The 26,490-nt window shown below is 44.7% G+C and overlaps 1 protein-coding gene across 4 annotated transcripts in view; it reads right to left on the reverse strand.

Moving 5' to 3' along the window:
- The window catches only part of LOC103179744 (zinc finger protein 521), a 241,460-nt gene that overhangs the window by 34,667 nt on the left and 180,303 nt on the right, over positions 1 to 26,490 (reverse strand). For all 4 annotated transcript variants that reach the window (XM_042346859.1, XM_042346858.1, XM_042346860.1 and 1 more), the window contains 2 exons: positions 5,043 to 5,174; positions 1,834 to 1,949 (listed from right to left, as the gene is read on the reverse strand). In XM_042346859.1, the coding sequence (XP_042202793.1) occupies positions 1,834 to 1,949; positions 5,043 to 5,174 (248 nt within the window). The remainder of the gene's footprint in view (positions 1 to 1,833; positions 1,950 to 5,042; positions 5,175 to 26,490) is intronic.

Raw genomic sequence — 26,490 nt, forward strand, 5'->3', positions numbered from 1 at the left:
TCAACAATGGCTGTGAGTACGGCTATCTCCGCCACTCCAAAAGCTCACTGAAAGAACCCGACAGCCTGGCCAATCGACAGCTTTTTCTTGGATTACTGCGGATCAGCCTAGCTTCACCGTGTTTCCCCAGAGCCCAAAGGAAAGGCCACTTAAGGGAGGATATCTTTTTTTTCCAGACACGGCATTCGTTTTATCGACTTTGAATACCTGAAGAGCCTGGTGGACCTGAATGGGACTTCAAACCCATAATCTTCTGGTCCTTAAACCAACTGAGCTGCATGGGATGTAAGCCATGTGGTTTTCAATGCAGAGAAATACGTACGCTCAGTGTAAGATACGAACAGATGATTCGACTTGCAATGTGGGCACAGGGCTAAAGGACGGCAGTGTAAAAAATTAACAAGCCTCAAGTGAGGCCGGAGATTAAGGGAGATGTTTTTCCGACACAATAGGAGATAGAAACAACAGTAAATATAAAACAAATAGCAAAAAGCTGCGTTGGTTAAATCCTTTATAAAAAAAAAGGCAGATTCTTGTGTCCTGTAAATCACATGCACCTGATATAGACTGGACTCTCACCAACCCTCCATGGTCTCACCCCCACTGCCCTTCTCCACCTCCTCCTTGACCTCCTACAACCCAACTGTCTGTCTCAGACACCTTCTTCGATCAGCAAGCACCAGTCTCCTCATGTCCTCATCCATATCTACCTCATCATCGGCAGGCAGGCCGGCTGGCTTTCAGACATTCTATCCTCACTCTCTGGATCTCCATCCCAGAGTCCCTTTGCCTCACTTGCTCCCTCGCCTCATTCAAAGCCCACAATAAGATGCACCTCTTCGACCGTGTCTTCTGCCATCTTTCCACTCCCCATTTTCTTCGCCACCCCTCCTAATTGGGTGCCCAGTCAAAAGCGTGAAGCGTTAACGCTTCAATGCAAGTTGGAAAGGCTTTTGCTCATTCCTAGATCTGGATTTAGTTTTTATTGCAACCTGTGGATGTCGCTCACTCTCCCTCATCCCCTACATCAATCAACGTCTATGCAAATCATTTACCTGCCAGATTTCAGAATCAGAGAGCAAAAGTGCAGCGGGTTACAAAAACTAACTGAGCAGTAAGTAATAAGTGACTTCCGGGGTAATTTAAGACAACAGATTGCTTTAGTTTTTACACCGAGCAAGACTTGATAGGCTTCCTAATGCAGAACGTCCCACCTCCCTGTTTAAAAAACACTGCATAACTTATCATGACTTTTGCATGGCCATCTAGTGGTGACATATAATAATAATAATAATAATAATATGGAGAGAAATGGAAGGGATACAATAAGTTAGCCTCTTTAATCTTGGGTTTGTGATGTACATCGAACAGCATTGAACCCAAGCCCCTAACACTATAATGCTTATATTTCTAGATCACAACTAGACGCTCATTCAAAACATGCTATACAATCCTAGACATTTACAGCCCTGAAGGAGGTCATTCGGCCCATCGAGTCTGCACCGGCTCTCAGAGCAACCTGTACTTTCAATCCCCACCAGACCTCTTCGAGCCTTTACTGTTCATATACCTGTCAATTTCCCTTAGCTTTTTGGTGGTTTTTACCGAATTTTAGGCAAATTTTACAGAATACAATGTGATAATTAAAGACATTGTATAATTATTACTTATGAGATTCCTGCTTTCGAATTATTTTAATCATCTTAAGGTTTGAAAGAAAAACATGAAGCATTGCTACATCTGTTTTTAATGTTTCTGGATGTGGGATAAAAAGTGCCCCTTTGAGTTCAGCCCCCATCAGTGACAATTCCTTAAAGAAATGCCCTGTCGTACCTGCAACTCTGTCTGGAAGAAGAACTTCTGGGGGCACTGTGAGCAGTCGTAGATCTTGTCCTCCTGGCCATGGGCTGAGAAAATATGCTGCTGCAACTTGTTGGCTTGAACAAACACTGGGGAGAGAAGCGGGAGAGAGAAGAGGGGTGAATGGGCATCACTACAGCGGCCTCTATGCAACCCACCACACTGCACGCATTCAAGCAACAGCTCAGGGGGCCGTGCAAATCTCCTGCGTGGAGGGAGGCTTACGCGGGTCTTCAGTTTGATCGTGAACTGGCTGCCATATTTGGCCACAGGGTACACACAGTTTCCTTACTCCACATGCCTCTGTTCACCCAGCAGTAAGTAGGAACCCAGTTGTTAGTCGATTGACAGATCGCTTTCTTGGGTAAAAATCCCTCCAAAAAAACAGAAGAATTGGTCACTCAATGCACGACTGTTTGTGGGACACTGCTGTGCGCAATTGGCTGCCGTGTTTCGCCCACAAAATATACAGTCAATTCACTTTACAGTATATTCTATGAAGCGCTTTGAGACATCTCAACAAATGCAAAGATTATTATTATTATTATTATTATAATACCCAATGCAGCTCCATTGACACCCCAGCAGTCAGTCCCTCTGGCCAACAGATCGAGCATCACTGCTTGTAGCCGGTGGCAAGAGGGAGGTCTGTTCTCTCTCAGTCGTCTGTTAATTGAAGGGGCTGCGGATCAATCAAAGGAAGGAGCCTGGCCGGGGAGAAGGGGAGATGGGATGAGGCTGGAGTAAGTAAGCTCCAGGCAGGGAGTGCAGGAGGAGACCTGAGGCAGAATCCCTCTTGGCACGGTTCAGTCTTAGTGCAGCCTGAGCAATGACTAATGGAGTGGCTACAATAGGAATGTTTTCAATTTTAATGAATACAAACAAGACCTCAAAACTGAAGGGAAGTTTACCAGAGAGACAAGCCATTAATAATTAAGCTGCGTACGCCACAGGCATTGTTTGAGTTGGAGGGGAGGGGGTGGGGATTTTTTTTCCCCTCTGTGAGTGATGTGCGCTGCTCTCTGGCCTAGAATCCAAGTCCGTACTCCGTCATTAGACCTGCTAAACATGACAGAGCACCACACACCCTTCGACCGCTTCTCCCAAATAACTAACTAACAACACAAAAATACAATAATCTTTGCATTCTGATACAGCGCCTTATCAGCCCGTCGAGACTTCTCAAAGCGCCTCACAGGAGATTACGCTGAGCAGCGACTGCACACTTTGTGAGCAAACACAGCAGCCAAATTGCACACAGCAACGACCCACAATCAGCCATGAAGTGAATGACCAATTTCATTTAGGAGGGGTTCATTGGCCAATAGACCGGGAGAGAAAATCCCTTTTCTTTTCCAATAGTGCCACAGGTTCTTTAACAACCTGCTGAACGGGCAAAGATGGGGCCTCAGTTTAATGTTTCATCCAAAGGATGGCACCTCCAACAATGCATTGTTCCCCCCAGAACTGTTTTAGTGTGTCCACCTAGACTGGATGACTGAGCAGACTACTGGAGTCAACTTAAGCCTGCAAAGTATACAGTCAATTCACTTTACAGTATATTCTGTGAAGCGCTTTGAGACGTCTCAACGACGTGATACGGCGCTATAAGGCGCAAAGATTATTATTATTATTGACAGGAGTTGGGTTAGTACTAGTATAAAATTGGTGAGTCAATGTATTCTGCACTCTCGCCTTAAGAGTCAGAGATCATGGCTTTAAGCTCCACATCAGGGACTATGAGGTCATACAGTCCCAGCCCCATTGCTGTAGACATCATCCTTTAGAGAAGGCACTCAATGAAGATCCCATCTGTCTGATCTGGTGGACGTTAAAGATCTCATATGCACTATCAGAAAAGAGAAGGGAGTTTCTCCCGGTGTCCTAGCCAACAATCCTCCAGGTAAAATTGGGCATTCACTTTATGGCTGTTTGGGGGACGTTGCTGTTCTCAAACTGCCAGCTGCTTTCATCTACAAAATACACAGTCAGCCACTCTATTGTAAAATCATCTGAAGTACTTTGAGATGACGTTTCGACAATGTGACTTGGTGCGATATCAAATGGAAAGGATCGTTTTTAGTATTAGCATTAGCCTGGCTCAGTTGGTAGCAATGGGAGCACTTCATAAGAATAAAAATCCTTGCATTGATGTAGCACCTTATCACGTCTTCGAGACATCTCAAAGCGCTTCACAGAATATATAGTAAAGTGAATTAACTGTATATTTTGTGGGCAAAATGCAGCAGGCAATTGGGCACAGCAGTGCCCCAGAAACTGTCTTGGATTGAGTGACCAAATTATTGTTAGTATTTTTCACCCCTGGAAAAACGATCTGCCAATCGACTAACAACCAGGTTCCTATTTACTGCTAGGTAAACAGAGGCTGTGGAGTAAGGAAACTTGCCTAAAATTTCGCCCTGCCCAGAAATCCAACCCCGGTCCTTTTGCTTGGAAGGCGAGTGCTCTAACCACTAAGCTACAGGATTCCATAAAGTCCTTCAAGGAGAGCTCAAAGCTCTCCTTGGAAGAACAGTTAAGACGTTCTCTCTATGTGAAAGTTGCTATAACCAAATAATGTTGTGATTATTGTTATTATCTCGAAATACCAGCGCTGGCTGCAGAGATGACAGCCCGCAGGACAACCCAAGTCATGCAAAGTGGGCAGATGATCAATTCATACAGAAGAACAATTACAAAGGCCATATTCAGGGCAGATTTTCACTCTTGACAAGTTAAAGCAAACAACTTGTATTTATGTAGCGCCCATCACGCAGGGTAACATCCCAGAGTGCTTGACAGTGGCGGAGCACGACTCTGAAGGGAGGGGAGGGGGGAGGTGACCGTTAGCACTGTCAAATAAGATCTTCAGGTGTGACCTGAAGTTGGGGAATGAAGGGGCAAGGCGGAGGGATAGAGGAAGAGTTTTGGGGCTTAGTGGCTGAAAGCGCAGCCACCAATGGTGGAACGGAGGGCATGAGGGATATGCAGGAGGCCAGAGCCAGTCGAGCAGAGGTAACGGGTTGTAGGTTGGGTGTAAGCAGGTCGGAGAGGTAGGGAGGGGCCAGAGCTTGATTTGAAGACAAGTGTGAAGATCTTGAAATAAATCCGTTCGATGATAGGATGCCAGGGGATCCTGGCTGGAACTCAAACACGTTGAACCGGACGCTGGGAAGCCTCACCTGTGAAGCAGACTGGGCACTTGAAGGTGCCTCCCATGCCTTCGAAGCTATGCTCTATCAGGTGGCACTGTAGTTTGGCTGGCGAATCGAAGGTCTGGTTACACAGCTTGCACTCGTGATTCAGCCCTTCCTCTGGTTAAAACAAACAGGGACAAAGAGAAATGCATCAATATCCCATACAGTAGACAACCTCCTGAAATGAAAAACAACAACTTGCATTTATATAGGAACCTTCACGTGGGGCTGTGTCTCGGAGAGGGTGAAGGGCACTACACCCAAATTCGAGGATTATTGTTACTAATATACTTGTCCGGAAGCCAGGTAAATGCTTTGGTTTGTGGCACTTAATATAATACTCTTTACACTTAATATAGAACCTATCACATCGTTACGCTAAATCATTGCCACGTGGTTTTCTCTTTACCAGCACCGCTCACAACCCCCTGTGGATAAACTTCTCTTCTCAACAGAATGTGTGCGTGTTTGTGTTACATGTGTGAGTGTGTGTGTGTGTCTGTGTGTACAGGGGGTAGGGAATTCACAAAGCACGTACAATAATAATGATAATAAACCTTACATTTTACATGGTGAAGTGAATGGCCTATTTTATTGGGGGGATTTGTTGCCCAGAACACAGGGAAAAACTCCCTTCTCTTTTCGAGTAGTGCCATGGGATTTTTGAACAGCACAGATGGGACTTCGGTTTAACGAAGGACAGTACCTCAAACAATGCAGCACTCCCCTCTCCCCCCACATTGCATTGGAGTGTTAGCCTGTCTGTGTGCATTCAGTCTCGACGTGGGGGCTTGAACCCACAACCTTTTGACACAACAACAACAATAACTTGGATTTATATAGCGCCTTCCACGCCGGACGGCGTCTCAGAGCACTTCACAGCAACGGATTCCAGGACCAGGGGGAGGGGGAGGAAGGTGACCAAAGGCGCGGTTGAAAAGAAAGGTCTTCAGCAGAGACCTGAAAATAGGAAGGGAGGGAGCGAGGCGAAGGGAGTGAGGAAGGGAGTTCCAGAGCCTCGGGGCATAGTGGCTGAAGGCACGGCTGCCGAGGGTGGAGTGGAGGACTCGGGGGATGAGGAGGAGGCCAGAATGCTGCTGACTGAGCCAGACTGACTCACAAAAAAACAGAGAGGTCAAACTATTCTGGAAGCAGTCATTTATTGCAATAAGAATTGATAAGAATAATTCAACCACTTAAATATTCTGATGAAGGGTTGTGGACCCGAAACGTTGACTCACTTTCCTTTCTCCATAGATGCTGCCTGACCTGCTGAGTGCTAACCAGCGACTTCTGTTTTTCTTTACTTAAATGTGAGCATTTTTAAAAAAAAAAATCTATTTTACCCGTACCAAGTCCACAGAAAAATGTCACTTTGCCTCCAATTACTGTGGTGGTGGAGGCTGAGGGTGGGAGAGAGAAAAAAAAGTCCTCAGGCATTATGTTTTCAACTGTTACCAAACACAATGCTTGTGGCATTCTGGAGGATGGGAACCAGAAAGTATTTCTTTACATTGAGTAAAGACAACAGGTGGAATGGATTACCAGCAGGACACATTTCAGAGACAGCTTATTGCTATCATGGGGAGATGGGAGGGTTCGTATTCTGAAATGGCTCTTTCGTGTCAGCTTGTGTACGGAGTGTATGAGCCAGAGGATCAGTGATACAAGTGGATTCAACACCCACCTCCCCCGCCAAATCACCTACAGAAACGATAGTGCAGTACTTGCACACATATACATACACGCATATTCCTACACACAGATACATGCATATAAACACGCACACATACATACACACACCAAAATACTCACTCACATATATACCTACACAAAAATACACACGCACAACATACACATATATACACACATAAACATACATACGCACAAACACATAATTATACACAGACACACACACACATATGCACATACACACATACATACATAAAAACACCAACTTGCATTTATATACCCATGAATTCACACACACAAACATACACACATACAGACACAAATACACAACACATACATACACACATAAATACACACACACACATTATGATAGTATTCAATCAGGAAATGCTAACATCTTCTTTTCTTTCCCCCAGGCAAAACGAACGCAAAGAATGAGTAGAAATGCAAGCATTAGGGTAAGCCCTGAAAGCCAGTGTGTATTTTTCGCAGTCTGATCTGCTCCGGGTTTTACACAGTACCAGCAAGATTAGGCACCCTGTGTCGGAGAAAGCTTAGCCCCTCAAAAACTCACGTGCAACAGATATCACAGTCAGAGAATCATTGAAACGGCGGCACCTCAGGAGGCCATTCTTCCCATCATGCCTCTGCTATATTAGCTCCCCCGCTGGACTTATCTAATCCCATTTCCCTGCTCTTTTTTCGTGCTCCTTTCATTACATCTTTATTCTGCAGAGATTAGTTCTCCAGTCACCTCCTGTCTGTCTGTCGGACCTTGCTGCTACAAAAGGCTGCTTCCACATTCATCTACACTTAATACACTTAGTCACTACACTTATACACTCGATTCCCGGGCAGGGTGAAATCTTAGGCAAGTTTCCTTTCTTCACAAACCTATGTTTATTCAGCAGTAAGTAGGAACCCAGATCCTTTTGAGGGTAATAATCGCTTAAAAGTAGAGTAAATCCTGTGAAGCGTTTTGAGATATCTCAACGACATAGAGCAATATATCAAATGTAAAGATTAGTATTATGTTAAGTGTCTTAAATCAATGCATTAACCCAGCTGCCGGTTCAATTACAGTAATAATAACCCTTGCATTTGGTACAAAGTCTTTCACGTCCGAGGATGCTTCAAAGGGCTTCACCGGATACAATGTAAAGTGTAATGACTGCCTTTTGCAGGTGAAAACAGAGCCAATGTCCCACAAACATTATTTGGGGGAACTGTTGGGCCAGGACATTGTGAGAAACTCTCTTCTGTGTTTGAATAGTGGGATGTTTAACGTCCACCTTTAACTGCGGGGGGTGGGGGGTGAAAACAGGCGCTTCAGTGGGTTAAACCAATTACCAGAGACAACATGGGTCATGTATTGTCATTCGACTTTTGTTCAAATGTAACGAAGAGCTCCAATTTAGTTGCAGTAAATACGTAGAACGTGCAGTAAATGAGTGAGGGGTGGGACAGGGAATGGGGTGGGGGTGGGAGGTATACTGTGAACGTACGGACTCCTCGCCCACTTCCCTTAAAGCCACCGAGAATTAAAACAACAAACAGTCCATTTCGACGTGTCTAATGATTGTGTTGCATCTGATGATTTCACAGGGCGATCCTGTTAATACAGCGCATCAAAGATTGCTGCAGACAGCAGTTAAGTGTTGATTGGTGACCTGCCTCCCCCCCACCACCCAACTCTCCCTCCGCCACTCCCTCCTCCCTGTTCACATCCAGTTTATGTAACCACTGCCACGTCTTTCTCTCGCTGCTCACCCTGCCTGTTCCGAAACCTCTGCAGCTAGCGATTACTGCTGCTTTTCTAATAATAATAATCCTTGCATTTGATACAGCGCCTTATCACGTCTTCGAGCCGTCTCAAAGTCCTTCATATTATATACAGGATATAAAGTGGATTGACTGAGTATTTTGTGGGTGAAACACGGCAGCCAATTGCCCACAGCAGTGTCTCACAAACAGTCATGGATTGAGTGACCAAATTATTATTATTATTTTATTTATTTTGAAGAGATAAGTGGGAACAATCGGGTTCCTACTTACTGCAAGATAAACAAGAAACTTGCCTAAGGTTTCGCCCTGCTCGGGAATCGAACCCAGCTCCTCTCCTTTGCGAGGCGAGTGCTCTATCCAATATGCTGCAGGACTTCCTAATGTTTCGCCCTGACTGGGAACCAAACCTGTGTTTTCTCTTTTCCAAGGCAATTGCTAACCACTACTCTACGGGACTCCACATCAATTCTAACCATCAATTGCAAATGGAACAGGCACAGGCCTTGACTTTTACTGTCACTCTTAAAACGTGCTGCTTTTCAAACCTATCATAAATTAAATCTACTCAGCATTTCTTATCAACGCAAACCAGCTTTCGTGTGGGGATGGTGGGGGGAGAGAAAGGGGACAGTAATATTCAAAATGAAAGCTGTGAATAGTAAAAAAAGCATTGCCTTCTTCCTTTGTTATGGCAGTACAGATTTTTACCAGATTAATAAACACCCGTTTGTGGAGTGCTGTAGTGTAGTAGGTAGTACGCTCGCCTCGCCCTAAGATAAGATGAAGAAGTCAGGAAGAGGACAGGAGGAAGGGCTGTGGTGTAGATGGCAGAGATGGATTGGAAAAGGTGATGGGAGAATGCATCCTTTTAATCTGTCAGGCCAGCTCAGTCAGGAGACACTCTCGTCTCCAAGTCAGAAGGTTGTGGGTTCAAGTCTCCCACCTCGAGGGAGACGTTAAATTGAGGTCCCGTCTGTCTGCCTGTCCAGGTGGACGTTAAAATCCGTCCTGTGGTGCTCCTCGAAAAGAAAAAGGAGTTTCTCCCAATGTCTGGCCAACAATCCCCCAAATAAAATTAGTCTCTGGAATCTCCAGGTGTAGGTGGGATGCGTGGTATCTTCTGTTTGGTTTGGATGCTCTTAAACCTGGTGATGGGTTCCCGCATGTGTCAGACACCTGACTGACCCCCAAAAATCAGTCACTCGCTTGATGGCTGTTTGCAGGGGCATTGCTGTGTGCAAGTTGACTGCTGCATTCAACAACAACAACAACAACTTGCACTTAAATAGCGCCCTCCACTCAGGGTAGAGTCTCAAGAGCGCTTAACAGTGGTGGAACGCGATTCACCCACAAATACACAGACATGATAGTAAATCCTGCGAAAAGCTTTGAGATGTCTCGATATCAAATGCGAGAATTATTGTGCCTATAACACTGGTGATCATCTTCAATCTGTGCCCTTGTTACTGACTCTGCTGTCAGCGCAAGTCATCTCTCTTTATTAGTCCCCATCAAAAACATTCATAATCCTTGATAACTGCACAATTGTCACGACATGGGATGGAACAAATCATTGGATTTTCATTTGAATGTTCTCCCACCTGAGCCATCATGGTCATTGACATTTAATAGTGAAAATAAATTTGCTAATTTTAGCGCTTGCTGTTCTTTGGATCAGGTTACGAATAAAGGCTTAAAAATCTGTGGCTGGCTGGCTCTTATAATAATCCTTACATTTGATACAGCACATTATCATGTGTTTGAGACGTCTCAAAGCGCTTCACAGAATATACTGTAAAGTGAATTGACCGTATATTTTTCGTGGGCAATAAATACTTCTTACTGATATTGAGGAAGTTAAGAATGGAAATCATTGCAATAAGTGTTCAAATTCTGAAAGGGATTTGAGCGTATTAAAAAGATTTAAATGAAGGCAGATTTTTAATACCATTTTACCACCAAGAAGGAATTACCCAGGAAATAATTCATCAGAACTCGCTGGACTTTCAGAGCGCGGAGCGAATCTCGTGGCAAATACCTCAGCTGTCTGATCCGCTGTTTATTATGCTATGTTTCCTAGTCAAAACATGTCAAAATGTTTGGATACAAGATTTTCCGACGCCTGGAATGAGCCGTACTGCTCTACTCTGCTCAGCCAGCAGCGATTAGGGGGAATCCATTAGAACGCTGATTTTAAAATAAAAAAGGATGCGTTTGCGATTTCTTTTTTTTTACCCACAAAGTCCGCCGTTCGGAGGCGAGACGAGACCGTGTCGCAACAGAGCGCTCCCTTGCTCGTCTGCGTCGGATCTTTAAATTCATACAAGCTCCTTCCCCACCTCAAAACACTCAGGAATTCTTCAGTCTGAAAATCTGACAGCGCTAACATTACACAGATCCCACTGTCAGAGAATACACAGACTATATTTTGTTTTCCTTGACAGTACTAGCTGTTCAGCATTAGTCTGTCAGTTTTTTAAAAAATATATATACTGTATATATATAAAGACAGAAATACGCTGCAAGGCTCAGAGCGTTTACAAATCTTCCCCGACACTCGCTCTCCCACATACTGCCCCAAAGTACAAAGACAAAAGCACGATTCCTTACTCCAGCTCTAATGAGGCTCTGGCTCGTCAACTTGGCTCACTCAATAACACTCTCACTGCCTGCCTCTGAGGCAGAAGGTTGTAGGTTCAAGCCCCCATTGAAATAAGTTATTAGTGATTATTAGTCAATTACTCCGGTAATTGATCATTTACACATCTGTGTATATCTCATCTTAGAGAGTTCTGAAAATTCTGCAAATTCTGAAAGGGTTTTCCTTGACCGTGATAAAATTATCTTTTTATCTGTATATTGTGTGAGTGTTTCGCCACAAAAATACACAGTCAATTCACTTTATGTAGATTCTGTGAAGCGCTTTGAGTCATCTCAAAGATGTGATAAGGCGCTGTATCAAACGCAAGGATTATTATTATTTAAAAGAGGTAGATCTTTAATACAATTTCCCTGTTTGGCTCCAGCCCCCTCAATTCGTTCAAACGGTCTGAACCAGGTTCCTATCTACTGCAATATATCTACCTGCAAAATATATAGTCACTACACTTTAGAGTGAATCCTTCTGAGTTGCAATTTGCACATTGCAGATTGGTGCTCCGATGCAGTGCTGGGCACTGTCGGAGACGCAGTCCTTCGGGTGAGACAGTAAACAAGGTCCCGCCTGCTCATTCGGGTGGTCCTTATAAGATTCTACGGCACTACTTGAAAAGAAAAGGGAGTTTCTCTCCCTTTGTCCTGGTCAGCAATCCCCAAATAAATAAAATTGGCCATTCACTTCATGGCTGTTCGGGGACATTGCTGTGTGCAAATTGGTTGTGGCTCTTTGAAACGTTCTCCTATATCAAAAAGCGAGGATCTTTATTATTATCCAATGTGTCATACCTTGAAATAATGTTTGAAATAATACCAAGTGATTAACTCACTAAGGTGAGATATGCAAAGATGCATAATGATCAATTACCTGAGTAATTGACTAATAATTAGTTTGAATTGAATTGTGGAGTCCTGTAGCGTAGTGGTTAGTGCTCTCGCCTCACAAGCAAGAGGACATGGGTTTCGATTCCCAGGCGGGGGGCAAACCTGAGGCCAGTTTCCTTACTCCACACACCTCTGTTTACCTAGCAGTAGATAGAAACCTGGTTGTTAGTCAATTGGCGGATCGCTTTCTGGGGGTAATAACCCCCCCCACCAAAAAAACTCCACATTGTTTTGTGTGACACTGCTGTGTGGAATTGTTTGCCGCATTTTGCCTACAAAACACAAAGCCAATGAACTTTACAATATATTCTGTGAAAGCGCTTTGAGACGTCTCGACTACGTGATAAGGCGCCTAATCAAATGCAAGGATTATTATTATTATTAATTATTACTAAACTCATACCTTGTTTTCCGAAGCATCAAAACTGCTCCAATTCAATGCCTTTGGGGACGTCTCCCGACGTGAAAGGCGCTTCTACAAACGTAATTTAATATTGTGTTGCAATTACATTCTTTTGTGACAAAAAATAGAAGGAACTGAATAATAATCTTAATAATCCTTGTATCGGCTTATCACATTGACGAGACGTCTCAACGAGCTTTACAGGATTTTACTGTAAAGCGCAGTGACTGTGTGTTTTGCGGTTGAGCATGACAGCTAACTTGCGCACAGCAATGTCCAACAAGAGTTTAACATTCCATCCATAAGGCGGCATCTCGACAACGCATACACTCCAGTACTGTCCTTGCAGGTTATCTCTCAGACGAGATGTTAAACCGAGGTCCTGTCTGCCTGTTCAGCTGGATGTTAAAATATCTCATCGTACTATTCGAAAAGATGAGGCAGTTTCCTCTCCCGGTGTCCCAGCTAATTGCAAAGATTATCATTATTATTATTATTACTACCAGCCTAAAATTACCCTTACCAGATACAAGTGACCCGCCTGACAATTAAAAAAAATCAAGGTTAAGCGGCAAGGAAAGGGATTTTTGTTCTATCAGAATCACACGCCAATCGCCCCAATTCAACCCCCACCCACCCACCCCTGAAGTCCATTCCGACATTTGCGCAGCAAGAGATCTTCACAGTCACAGACCGAGTTCTCTTCCTTCTCCGACACTGTCTATTTTTTTGCTGAAGGGGACAAGAAACGGTTAAAAGCTGCTTACAATTTTTCTTCCCTGACCTTTGTCCCAGAACGACAGTGAAAGCTGGCTACTCCTGCTACAATTAGCCTGTTCTCAGCGGACACCCAGCAACTCAGCACACGTTTAATATCTAATGCTATATCCATAACTATGCCCTTGCCCAGTCACTATGCATGTGAAATTCCCCATTAGCAGCCTCGAATGCTTAATTATGCAGATTCTTTCCCCCTTCCCTCCCCCCCATCCCCTCGCACCCGTCTGCCTGTAAAATGACTTGTCTCTGCCCTTGCTTTTCGCGTTTCGCTGGTCTGAAATTATTCCGAGCAAAAAAGGAGAGTTTCTTTTTGTTGTTTGGTGGACAAAACTGGAATGTAACCTGCCCTGCTGTGGAACCACAGCGAGGTCAAATGTCTCTGTGTGATTCTGCTCTTCTGCTCCCGAGGTGGATCAAGTTCACTTCCTGAGTTTTCCACAGCCTCCCTCAGGGCGTCCAATCATTCCGGCCATCAGGGACTCCCCCCTTCCCCTATTACCTCTCCTTCCCTCCCTCCCCATTGCCACTGTCTGCCTCCAGCAGTGCCTGCAACGGTCACTTCATGTAAGTTGCTGGCCGGTCCCACCAGAGACTAGCCAGCTATCCACCCCTAAACCCTCTGGTGAAAAAACCTCACTAACAAGGCCATCCAACACCAGTGAACTGGCAGACGTTTTCAAGTCTACTGGGTCCCATGCATCTCTCTGCCTGCTCCGTGCAATGTTTCCCCCTGCAGAAAGGAATACAGTGATGGCAGCCGGGCTCGCTCTCGGGCTTGTTAGAGAAAGAGAGACATAGCCTTTTCACCTGCACATCGCATCAATAAATAAATAAATAAATAAATAAAAAACGCACACAATCCACCGGCACCACCACTGTAAAAATAATAGCCTCACACCTCTTCCCGGTAAAAATCTTCTGTGCAGCGCTCTATGAGACGTCTCAACGACATGTTAAGAGCACTATATGCCATGCGCAATTAGCTGCCTCGTTTCGCCCACAAAATACCCGGTCAATTCACTTTACAGTACATTCTGTGAAGCGCTTTGAGACGTCTCAAGGATGTGATAAGGCGCTATCTCAAATGCAAGGATTATTATTGTATTATATCGGACTCAAGGATTATTATCATCATTCATCAATAAAGAAATATTAACAGAGGTGGCGTGTGATGAAACTAGCTGACAGTGGGACAGAGGATTCCCCCACCACCCCTTCGAGCAAAGCCAGTTCCGTATCGAAACTTGATTCCCTTTATTACCACTTCATGGCTGTTTGTGGGGCATTGCTGAGCACAAACTGGTGCGATTGCTTGATAAACACACAGTGACTACAGTTTGCAATAAATCCTTTGCAGCGCTTCGAGATGTCCTCCCAACGTGAAAGAAGCTGTATCGAATGTGAGGATTATTATTTTTCATAAACATGGCCTCTAAAGTATCCAAAGGCGCCTGTGTCAGACAATGTTTAGAGCCTGTGTGAACATCACCAGAACCATGAACATATTTCAATTTGACACACTTTGAACATATTTCCTGCATTCTCCACCACCCAAATCCCAGGAATAGGTTTTGCCTCCTGCACATCCCCTCGTGCTCTCCTTTCCACCATCAGTGGCCAGGTTTTCAGCCACTAAGCCCCGAAACCCTGGAACACTCTTTATCTATCCCTCCGCCTTGCCCCTTCCTTCCCCATCTTTAGGTCATGCCTGAAGGCCTTCCTGTTCGACCGTGCCTATGGTCACCTCCCCCCGCCAGCTGGCTCAGCGTCGCATTCTACCACTGTCGAACGCTCTGGGACTCTACCCTGAGTGAAGGGCACTATATAAATGCAAGTTATTGTTGCTAAGCTTTTCGTTGCGCAGGTGATTAGAAGGTCTGAGACAAGGCAGAGGGGGTGGGTGGGCGGAGGTTGGATTGATGGAAGAAAGGGAAGGGTCACAAAGCAGCCTGGACGTAAAGCTGTCCAGTTTAATGCCGACAAAAAGATAAGAGGGGAAATAAAATGAAAGACTCGTGTTTGCAGTCAGACCCGCCCAGTGCTGAAAGCTTTGCTGGAGTGAGCTCTGTAATATCATTGCTACCTTTTCTGCCGGCCTTACAACGAGGATAAATAGTGTTTTAGTGTCAACTCCTATTGTTGTACAAACCAAGCCCCATTTACTGTGCCAGCTTAACAGCATTTCCTGGTGTTATGAGAAAGTGAGGGGGAGGGGCGGGGAGCGGGAGCAGGAAAAAATAAATCACATTCCTTTATTTGTGTTCAATCGTGGACACTCCTGGCAAAATCCCCATTGACTTGTACAGAACAATTGCAAAGTACTGACAATGCTGATGTATGGTGAATTTGCATTCATCACAAGCTTTTGCACTGCAGTGGTAGCATTCACACACTGCACCCAATCTGGTCGTAACACACAATGCTCCTCACTCTCCTTGCCCCGGCCAGCGATCCTCTGCCTCACTCCCCCTCCCCACAACCCGCCCACCACCCACCCCCCGAACTAAACAAAAGACATCACTCGCTTCACGGCGGTTTGTGGGACGTCGCTGTGCGCAAACTTGCTGTCACTCCACTTCACAGTAAAATCGCTTTGAGATGTCCTCCTGACACGATGGGGCGCTGTATCAAATGCAAATTCCAGTCGGCACTTTGGTGGGGGGCCCCAAGCCTTGGCTCTTGCCAACCTGCGCCTAAAACTCTCCAGAATTAGGTAGAGCAGGTGCATCCATCCTGGGAGAGAGTATGCATTCCACTCAAAAAATGGGAATTCCATGTGTAGATGGGATGCATGGAATGCTCAGTCTGGATTGGATACTATTAACAACAACAACAATAACAAGGTTTCATTTATAGAGCGCCTTTCACGTCGGGAGGACGTCCCAAGGCGCTGGACAGTTGGGTCGGGACCCGAGCAGGGGGGAAATGGTCAGGGTGAGGGGAGGGAAGGGAGGGAGCGAGGAGGGGGTAGAGAGTCGAGAGGGGAGCTGAAGGCACGGTGATGGATTAAGCATGGTGATGGAATTCCACATGTGTCAGACATCCATCTGACCCCCATCTGAAAGTTCAAAAGGGACTAGTTGGGCCAGTGGACTGTTTCCATGCCATATGGGTCTACACAACTCACACAGGCTAATAGCGGGTGGAATTTTGGGGCCTTGTCTTAAAGTGTTTACAAAAAAGTCGCAACAGAGCTTCCTGTCCTTGAGTTACCAAACCAGGAAGCAACACATCCTCCTGAACAGCTGGCTCTGGTCACTGCCAGCCATCACACCAGTCACTGATTGATTAGTCCTCTCCACAACGCAGATGCCACTTGAATTGTCGGATGTGGGGTGGGGGAGTGGTGTGTGTGGGGGGGTTGAGGTTGCTTGGGGAGAGGAAGGGGAGAGGAGTGGAGGAGGGTGACGATGTGGAGGAGGGAGTGGGTGGAGGGTAGAGGAGCAAGCATATTGTCAATTACAGCCATTCAATTACGGCTGATTGGAAAGTCAAGAAATTCCCACCCTCTGATTTCACACTCTTGTGCTAATGCAACCTTAGTCAGACTTAAGAGCTACCTCTTTGACTGGCGCCATCGGCCATCTCCCCCTCCTCCTTTGCTCAATTGAGTCCAATGATGCCACTCTGCGGCTCTCTAAGGCATTATCCTGCATGGAGAGCTCTGCATAAATTCAAGTTGTTGCTGTTTTGATCGGCAAGAGCTGCATTAGTGGAATCTTGTAGCGCAGTGGTTAGAGCACTCGCCTCGCATGCAAGAGGACTGGGTTCAATTCGCAGGCAGGAAAAAACCTTATGCAAGTGTCTTTACTGCACACGCCTCTGTTTACCTAGCAGTAAGTACGAATCTGGTTGTTAGTCGATTGGTGGATCGCCTTTCTGGGGGGTAATAATCCCTTCAAAAAAATAATAATTTGGTCACTCAATTCATGACTTTTTGTGAGACAATGCTGTGCGCAATTGGCTGCCAAATTTGGCACACAAAAATTTACAGTCAATTTTATGAAGCGCTTTGAGACGTCTCAAAGACATGATATGGCGCTATATCAAGTGCAAGGATTATTATTGAACTGGAGCTGAAATCATGCTAATGGCATTGTCCAACCTACAACTGCAGGGGACTGTGGAGAATGGTAGAGCCAGGCGTTTAATGCCCTTTTATCTCCTCGTCACGTGCCTCATTCGCTCTGGAGCTTGGCAATCAGTCGCTCCACATGTTCCCATCCCATCGGTCTCCACAAAGGTAGATTGCACTCGGAGGCAGATACCAACCCAGCCCAGAGTCTGCCTCTCGGGTCTTTCCCAGTGAGTTTACTGCTGCCTCATCATCACCGCCGACCTTCACTCAGCGCTGGTTTCTCGTGCCGGTTTGCAAAACCTCTGGTGAGAATCTCGCGAAGCGCTTTGAGAGGTCTCACCAACGTGATGGGGCTCTGTACCAAACCTTATCACTACAGTATTATTACTACTATTAATAATAATCCTTGCATTTGATCCAGCGCCTTATCGTGTTGTTGAGATGTCTCAAATCCCTTCACAGAATATACTGTGAAGTGAATATATATATATTTACAGAATGTATTTACAGAGGGGATTGACTGTGTATTTTGTGGGCGAAATAGGTTATTATTATTCCTATTATTACTACTATTATTGCTATACACTATTATTACTATATACAAATAGAAAGTCAATTTACTTTACAGTATATTCTGTGAAGTGCTTTGAGACGTCTCAAAGGCGTGATAAGGCACTATATGAAATGCAAGGATTATTATTATTACTACAGTAAATCTGAAAAAAAAACCTCTTGCACAACAAAGTTATCAAGCCTACAGAAAGGCGTGGCGTTCTGTCTTACAGGCTGTTGAGAAACACCACACAGCTAGCTGGATGTCTCCTTTGCTCTAGTGTTACCTTAGCCAAAACTAACTGGAAGTAACAGAGAGAAATACCCAAACCTTTTCACACCCAGCCCAGGCGTGAATGACCCTGGCATCTTTCCTATGAGTAGATTAGCCTGTCAATAAGATCTGGCAATGAGCAAACCCTTTGACTCCCATTACAGCTGTGCTTTTTTTAGGTCTAAACAGTTCTTCCACAATCTGCTGTCTTTCTCACTCTCTTTCACCACCTCCTCCTCCTCCTCCTGCGTTGAGTTCTGTCTCACTTTACAAAGCTTCTCCTTCTGGCTATTTTATTTGTATTTGCTCGTTATTGTATGCCCTTGCCCCCAACCCCACAGTGATTTCCGCTCAGCATCTCTCTCCATCCACGTTGCTACATCTCTCCTGTCTTTAAGTCTCACCTTAAAATCTACTTCTACAACTGCGTCAATGGTTATTTCCTCCTCCCCTTGCTGAGCCTCCAACCAACCTCCACCACTATACAGCACTATGAGACTTTGGTCCATCTGATCACATCCTTCCAGAACACCCACCCTCACCATCGCATACTCTTCGGAGCGCAGGATTTTACTGTGAAGTGCCAATGACTTGTGTATTCTGTAGGAACATGGCAGCCAAGTTGCGCACAGCAACTCCCTCCACAAACAACCATGAAGTTAATGACCAATTTTACCTGAGGGGATTGTTGGCCAGGACACCAGGAGAGAGAAACTCCCTTCTATTTTCAAGTAGCCCCATGGAATCTTTAACGTCCACCTGAACAGGCAGAAGGGACCTCGGTTTAACGTCTCATCCGAAGGTCGGCACCTCCGACAACTGATTGAGCCAGTGGATCCATACAGAGCTAAGACACAGTTAGGTTCGGCGTCTGTGACTTGATCGGGACGAAGCAATCACATGCCTGAAGCACTGAGCTACTCCCAAACCTGCCTCTGCTGAGCAATCTGCATATGGAGTGCATTGGAAACGTGAAGCAATACATAAAGCTGACGATGATTAAATAGGGCCATTTTTGTCAGAGCACAGGCTTTCCACTGGTGATGAGATGCACATCAAACCTACACTAACACTTCAGGATCCGCTGGGGTAAAGGGAAAGCAGACGTTTTAATGTTTGCTAACTTCACCGAGGGAATTGGGATAAAACTGTTACTGAAAGTCAACAGTGCCAGCTTTATACTGGCTACTGTTGCAAGCAAAACCCTAATCTGCACACCGAATGCTGCTCAATGTTTGCAGCCTGCTTTATTACAAAACAACTGCAAACAGCTGCATCATTTTAGTCAAGTTCTTGCTTTATCAACCGCTCGGTTTGTAGCATCCCACCTCTGACTCAGCCTGTTTGTGGGCGTTGAATAATAATAATAATAATAATAACCCTTGCATTTGATATAGCGCTTTTCACGTCGGGAGGACGTCCCAAAGCGCTTCACAGAATATACTGTAAAATGAATTGACTGTATATTTGTGGGCGAACGCGGCAGCCAATTGCGCACCGCAGTGTCCCACAAACAGTCATGGATTGAAAATGACCAATTTATTATTGTTTTTTTGGAGGGATTATTATTAGGCTCTGTGTGGAGTAAGGAAACTTGCCCAAGGTTTCGCCCTGGCGCCTTATCACGTCTTATCACGTATAGTGCCTTACCACATCTCAAAGCGCTTCACAGAATACACTGTAGAGTGAAGTGACCGTACATTTCGTGGGCAAAACGTGGCAGCAAATTGCGCGCAGCAGAGCCCCACAAACAGTCATGAATTAAATGACCACATTTTTTTGAAGGGGTTATTACTCCCGGAAAGCGATCCGCCAATCAACTAACCACCGGGTTCCTACTTACTGCTAGGTAAACAGAGGCATGTGGTGTAAGGGAAGTTGCCTAATGCTTTGCCTAACGATTTGCAGTTATTAGTGGCCCCACATGTTCTGATACATATGATGAAGGTTACTGCGGCTCTGGACAGTGAGGGGGATATTCGTGCAATTCAAACTGAAAATGAATTAACTTCAGCAAAGCAGAAAGAAAGAGAGAAAGAGAGAGAAAACAATTCTCATTAAGTTCCTGGAGAAAATGTGAACAGGCTGTAGATAAGGAACAAACAATTTACAGGGCGATAACAATTATTTTTATGCTACTTTGAGTCCTTTGAAATCTCTGTTTCCTACAAAGGGCTATATATATATTTAAATAAATCAATTATTAAATTAATAATCCTTGCATTTGATTATAGCACCTTATCACGTCTCCAAGATGTCTCAAAGCACTTCACAGAATACACTGTAAAGTGAATTGACCGTATATTTTGTGGGTGAAATACCGTAAAGTGTAATCACTGCGTTCTGTAGGCATAAGATTTTTCGTATTATTCATTTAAGGACTTTCCTTTTCATGAGTAATTCCCTGGCGGGTTCATTGTTGCGGAGAATGCCGCATCTTGTTATTCTCCCTACATATTTTGGCACTTAAAGAGCATCGTCAAGTTTTGCTGGATCGACTCCAGCAGAAACATGATCGCCACTCACTATGAACCCCAATCCCCCTCCGCCCACCACTTACCCCCTCCCTAACTCCCCCTCACCCACACCCCTGCGTCTCCCAACTCCCCCAACCAGGAAATGCTTCAGCTTGTAAAAAAAGTCATTCAGAAGAAAAAAACTCGCTCGCAGACATTCAGATGTAATTACAAACTGAAAAGCTCTTGTGTTTTTTTAATATATATATAAATATATATATATATAAAAAAAGAACGGTCGTGGCGCACTTGTTTTCGAACCCGCCAAATCGATTTGGCTGTCACGCCGTGTTTACAAACACAACACGTCGTGGCACACAGCTCTGGTTGCCAGTCTAACACTGGTGCCTCAGAGATGTCCCTGATCAAGTTCAGTCTCCCTACGATGTTGCTGTGTCGAGTACGTTTCCCAAGGAGAGAGAGAGAGAGAGAGAGAGGTTTACAGGCACGGTGCCCAGTGTTACACAGGATTCCTGGCAAACGAACGCCTTTACTGAAAGGAACCCAGAGGACGAGAGGAAATCACTTGTCGGCTACGGTGAAAAGATCCAAATGAACATTTCAAGTGACTGACACTATCCATCACCATTTCTCTCTCTCTCTCACACACACACACAAATACACACACACGTACACACACACAGACACAGTCAGACAAGAATTTGGTCTTCAAGTCTCATCAGAAGGACGGCATCTTCGACAAACCAGTGACCTCCCCCAAGCACTGAATTGGAGCGTCATATGGAGTATGTGAGTTCCAAGTCCCGAGACCTGGGGCTTGAACCCACAACCTTCTGACTCAGGTTCAGAGTCACCCCCGTTGCCTCACACATGGACACAGCCATCAGCTGAGGTCAGGGTTGTGCTCAGGACGTGAAAGGCGCTAAATCTAATGTAAGGACTATTTATTATTTTATTATATTAGGAGAGTTAATAATGTTAAAATAATAATCCTTGCATTTGATAAAGCACATTATTGCTGCGTCGAAATGTCTCAAAGCACTTTTTATACGATTTTACTGAAAAGAGTAAAGACTGTATAGTTTTGTAGGCGAACGCAGGCAATCTGTAGGTTAATGTAAGTAGGAAGAGTAAGGATAAAATTACCTTTCTGAATCAGAAACACAAAAGGCATGCGCTCTGCATTTGAATTCGAGTGTCATACACAAGAAAATAATCTAGATTACACTGCATGGATTGATGCCTTTAACTTGCTTCAATCGGCGAGAGGAAGAAGGCACTGCCAAGTCAATAGCATTCTAATCTACTTCCCAGGCTCAAATGGTCTATTCTGGTTTGTTCCTTATTTAAATGACACAATGGTCAATTAATCCCATATTTTGAAGGAAAAAAAACACACACAGTCACTGCACTTTGGGACATCCTGTTGACGTGAAAGGCGCTGTATCAATATGTAAGGATTAAGGATTATATAAAGCCAAGGGTCGAAACCTTCTGGTCCTTGTTTTCTGTAAGGAAAGCTTTGGAGATCAGTTGGAACCTCCATGGCGTTTGCTATGTCAAAACTGTACAATAATGATACAACAACAACTTGCACTTAGATAGCGTTCTCCACTCAGAGTAGCGTCTCAGAGCGCTTAAAGATACAGTTTGATACAGTGCCATTCACATCATGAGGACGTCTCAAAAGGCATCCCAGCAAATACTGCAACGCTCCGCCTTACCTCTTCCTTCCCCATCTTCAGGTCGCACCTGAAGACCTTTCTCTTTGACCGTATCGACGGTCACCTCCCCCAGCTCGGCATCGTGCAAGCACTCTGGGCCGCTACCCTGCGTGAGGGGTGCTATATAAATGCAAGTCGTTGTTGTTGAGGTTGATAATGTTATCGATTTAAACTGTAAATAAAGTAGTCCTGAAACCCCAACTAAGAACAGAGTCAATAAAACCTGGAAAATTGACATCTGGCCATGTTAAGGTGATGAAAAGTGAGCAGTAAAACTTTGCAGCGCCAAGCTAATCAGCTAATGAGCTGTCTTACAGAAATGGCATTAAACAGTTCACAAAGTTTCCTTTGAATTCCTAATTAAATGTAGAAAGAAGACCACCTGCATTCTTAAAGTGCTTCTCATCACATTGGATCACCTCAAAGCTCTTCATAGGAAAGCACCGTCAAGCCTCGTGGCTTGTCCTTTTTATTCCAACGAGACTAATCCTTGCATTTGATGCAGCGCCTCATCTCATCATCCGGATCTCTAACCACTTCATGGGATTTTTAACTGTGGAGCTGAGTGGCTGTGTATTTTGTGGGCGAACCCGGCAAACAGCCACCAAACAGCAATGAAGTGAGCGACGGATTGTATTTAGGAGATTGTTGTCAGGACACCAGGAGAAACTCCCTTCTCAGTTCTAGTAGGACATGAGATCTTTAATGTGCAACTGAACAGACGGACGGGACTTCAGTTTAGCATCTCACCCGACTGATGGCACTTCTGACAAAGAAACCCCCCTCCTCCCAGTACTTTACTAGAGTGATAGCCTCGACATTGTCACTTTGGGGGAAAGTTCTACAGCCGCTTGTGTTAGCAGGTTTCCACAACCAGTGGCTAAAGTAGCTCACGGAGTTCACAGAGAGGGACAAAAGCAGCTCTGACAGACAGAATGCCTTTCAAGCTTCAAAATGTGTCTCTGGCAATACCCAAAGGACTCTCTCCAACTCTAACCTCTGTTCAATGTACAGATGGATAGGGAGGTGATGGTGTTATCTGTGTATGTGTGTTGTTATCTGTGTATGTGTGTTGTTATCTGTGTGTGTGTTGTTATCTGTGTGTGTATGTGTTGTTATCTGTGTGTATGTGTATGTGTTGTTATCTGTGTGTGTGTGTGTGGGTGGGGGGGGTACTGATTTAGAACAAGAATGGAGAATTTATCAAATGATTATCAAGAGATAATAATTAATAATCCTTGCATTTGATATAATGCTTTATCATGTTGTTGGGACGTCTCAAAGTGCTTCACAGGATATACTGTAAACTGTAGAGACTGCGTATTTTGATTTCTTAATAGGAAATTCACTTTACAGTATATTCTGTGAGGAGCTTTGAAACATCTCAACGATGTGATCAGGCGCTCTATCAAATGCAAGTATTATTATATGATTATGAAAGGAAAGGCTTTTCCCACAAGGCGTTCAGTGGGGGAGGGACGGAGGGGAAGTGACATTAAAATAATTTCATACCAGGCAAATTCAATATTTCAGCAGAAAAGAGCCAAGGCATTTTTCGGGAGATTTTCCTTAACACATTGACTGTTTCTCGCTCCCCCCTCTCCCCCCGCCGCATGCAGATAATCACATCGGGAGAGACTCATTATCTCCACTAAATCAGAATTAGGCCCTCGTTTATGCTTGGGAACTTCATTAAGCAGCCCTGATCAATACAGATGGGAGCGCTGGTGAATTTAGCTGACTGAACTGAAGGAGAATGTGCTTCAAAAAGCAGATTTAGACTTTCTTCCTCCAACTCCTTGCTCTCCATGAGCAAAACTGAGCAAACAAACAAATTGCATATCGCCGATTCCCTCTGCGCACAGCACACTACAGGTCTCCTCCATTCACTTGGACCTCCATTCAATCGCCTCTCTGACACACCGGAAACCCGTCGCCATGCTTTAAGAGTGTCCAAATACAGACTGTTCCACATTTGTATGCCACCTGCCTGTGGAAATTTCCCCGTATCTGGAATCGAATGTACACCCTCGCCCGCTGAGGAACACATTCTGCTTACCTAGTTCGGGAGAGTATTAAGCATAAGCTGGCAAGAGCCAAGGCTTGGGGAGACTCTAGTCACTAGCCATTGAAAGAGAGGAAAAATCCTTGCTCTAGATTGATGAGTGATGGTGAATCCATGACATATAAAAGACAATTCAGGAGGCAAATGTGTAGCTCTCCCATTAATCTCAATAGGAAGCCGATTGGCAGATCGCTTTTCCGGGGGTAATAATCACTTAAGAAAATAATAATTTGGTCACTCAACCCACGACTGTTTGTTATCCCATCATTGAGTTGTCTCAAAGCGCCTCACAGGATATTTCCTGCAATGTGTCACAACTGTATTTTGTATGTGAACGCGGCAGCCAATATACGCACAGCAATGTCCCGCAAATGTTATGTCCTTTGGACGAGACGTTAAACCGAGGTTCCAACTGCTTGTTCAGGTGGACGGTAAAGGTTCTGTGCAGATAATCCAAAAGAGAAGGGAGTTTCTCCTGGTGTCTGACTAAGAATTCCCCAGAAAAAATGAGTTATTCTCTTTGTGGTTGTTTGTGGGATGTTGCTATATACAAATTGGTTGCAAAATACACAGTCACTGCATTTTACAATGTAACCTGTCAAGCACTTCAAGATGGCCTCTGGTTGTGAAACGTAAGAATTATTATTTATTTGATTATGGCGCTTTATCACGTTAGGGGGACATCTTACCTCACTTTGCAGGATATACTGCAAAGTGTAGTGACTGTATGTTTTGTAGGTGAATGCACGGCAATATCGTATGAGCCACGGGTGTCAGATGTGGACCCTGGCAGACACTCTCTAAAAATCAGCTGTCAAAGTGACATCTAGGTCAACATGTTGCAACCTCTATACCTCACAACATGGAGCCTTCCGGGAGATCAAATGCTGTGGCTCCTGTATCATTAAGGTACTGCGTTGCCTTGAATATCGCCACAAGCATCCTGCGACTCTCAAACTGACACAAGTTCTTTGAAAGCAGACAATGTGCAAGAGCTCAGAAATGATTCCAAACGCACATAGATTTGAACCAGCGGGGATTGGAAACAGAAACGTGTTCCCCCCCCCCACCTCGACTTTCCATGTTACACTAACCTGACTTTCTGTGTCTCACTGACAATAAAAAAAACAACCTGTTAGATTCAATGTTCGATGTTTTTGTGACTGGGCTAATGAAATAAGCGCAATCAATGAAAGGCAAAATTCCCCATGTTAAGCATTGCACAAACTGCATTACCGTAGAAACTTATAGCACAGGTTCCAGTTGCCTGTTCAGGTGGACATTAAAGGTCCTTTGCAGATAATCAAAACGAGTTTCACTTGGTGCCTGACTGACAATCCCCCAGATACAATTAGTTCTTTTGCAGTGACTGTGCTGTTTCTTGTAGAGAACAACCTTTTAGTCCCATTTACCTTCCCCCCACTTTACCCTGAGGTTTACTCCTGGGCACTCAAACTAAGAGTTTATTGTTAAGTGAATTGGCTGTGTATTTTGTGGGTGAAACTCGGCAGCTAATTGTGCCCAGCAGCGTCTCGGGATTATTACCACCGGAAAGCGATCTGACAATTGACTAACAACGGGGTTCCCACTTACTGCTAAGGTAAGCAGAGGCGTGTGGAGTAAGGAAACTTGCCTGAGGTTTCACCCTGCCCGGGAATTGAACCCGGGATCCTCTGGCTTGTGAGGCGAGCGCGCTAACCAATATGCTACGGTACTCCACAATGATGGCGTGCGAGAACGAGGAAAGAGTTTACATCTGAGGCTTTGGTTGACATCAGTAGGTGGCTCCATTCCCATTACTCTACACATTTATGGCTGCTCACCCTTGCAGTCTGGGAGAAACCCAGTATCCATGACATTTAAAGGTACACAGAGTTCAGTCAAGTTATCCCAGTCTACGAGAACCTGTGATGAGAAACAGCAGTCGATCATCTGGTAAAACAGATGAAGTCGGAGGATTTAATACGAGAATCGTTTGCTGCTGTTCCACTTTTCAGAATTCAGATCTTTTTCTTCTCTGCGTTCTTCCACCCCCCCCCCCTCCACACACACACACACCTCCC

This window comes from Callorhinchus milii, unplaced genomic scaffold (assembly GCF_018977255.1).
Source record: "Callorhinchus milii isolate IMCB2004 unplaced genomic scaffold, IMCB_Cmil_1.0 Scaffold2, whole genome shotgun sequence".
NCBI classification, from domain to species: domain Eukaryota; kingdom Metazoa; phylum Chordata; class Chondrichthyes; order Chimaeriformes; family Callorhinchidae; genus Callorhinchus; species Callorhinchus milii.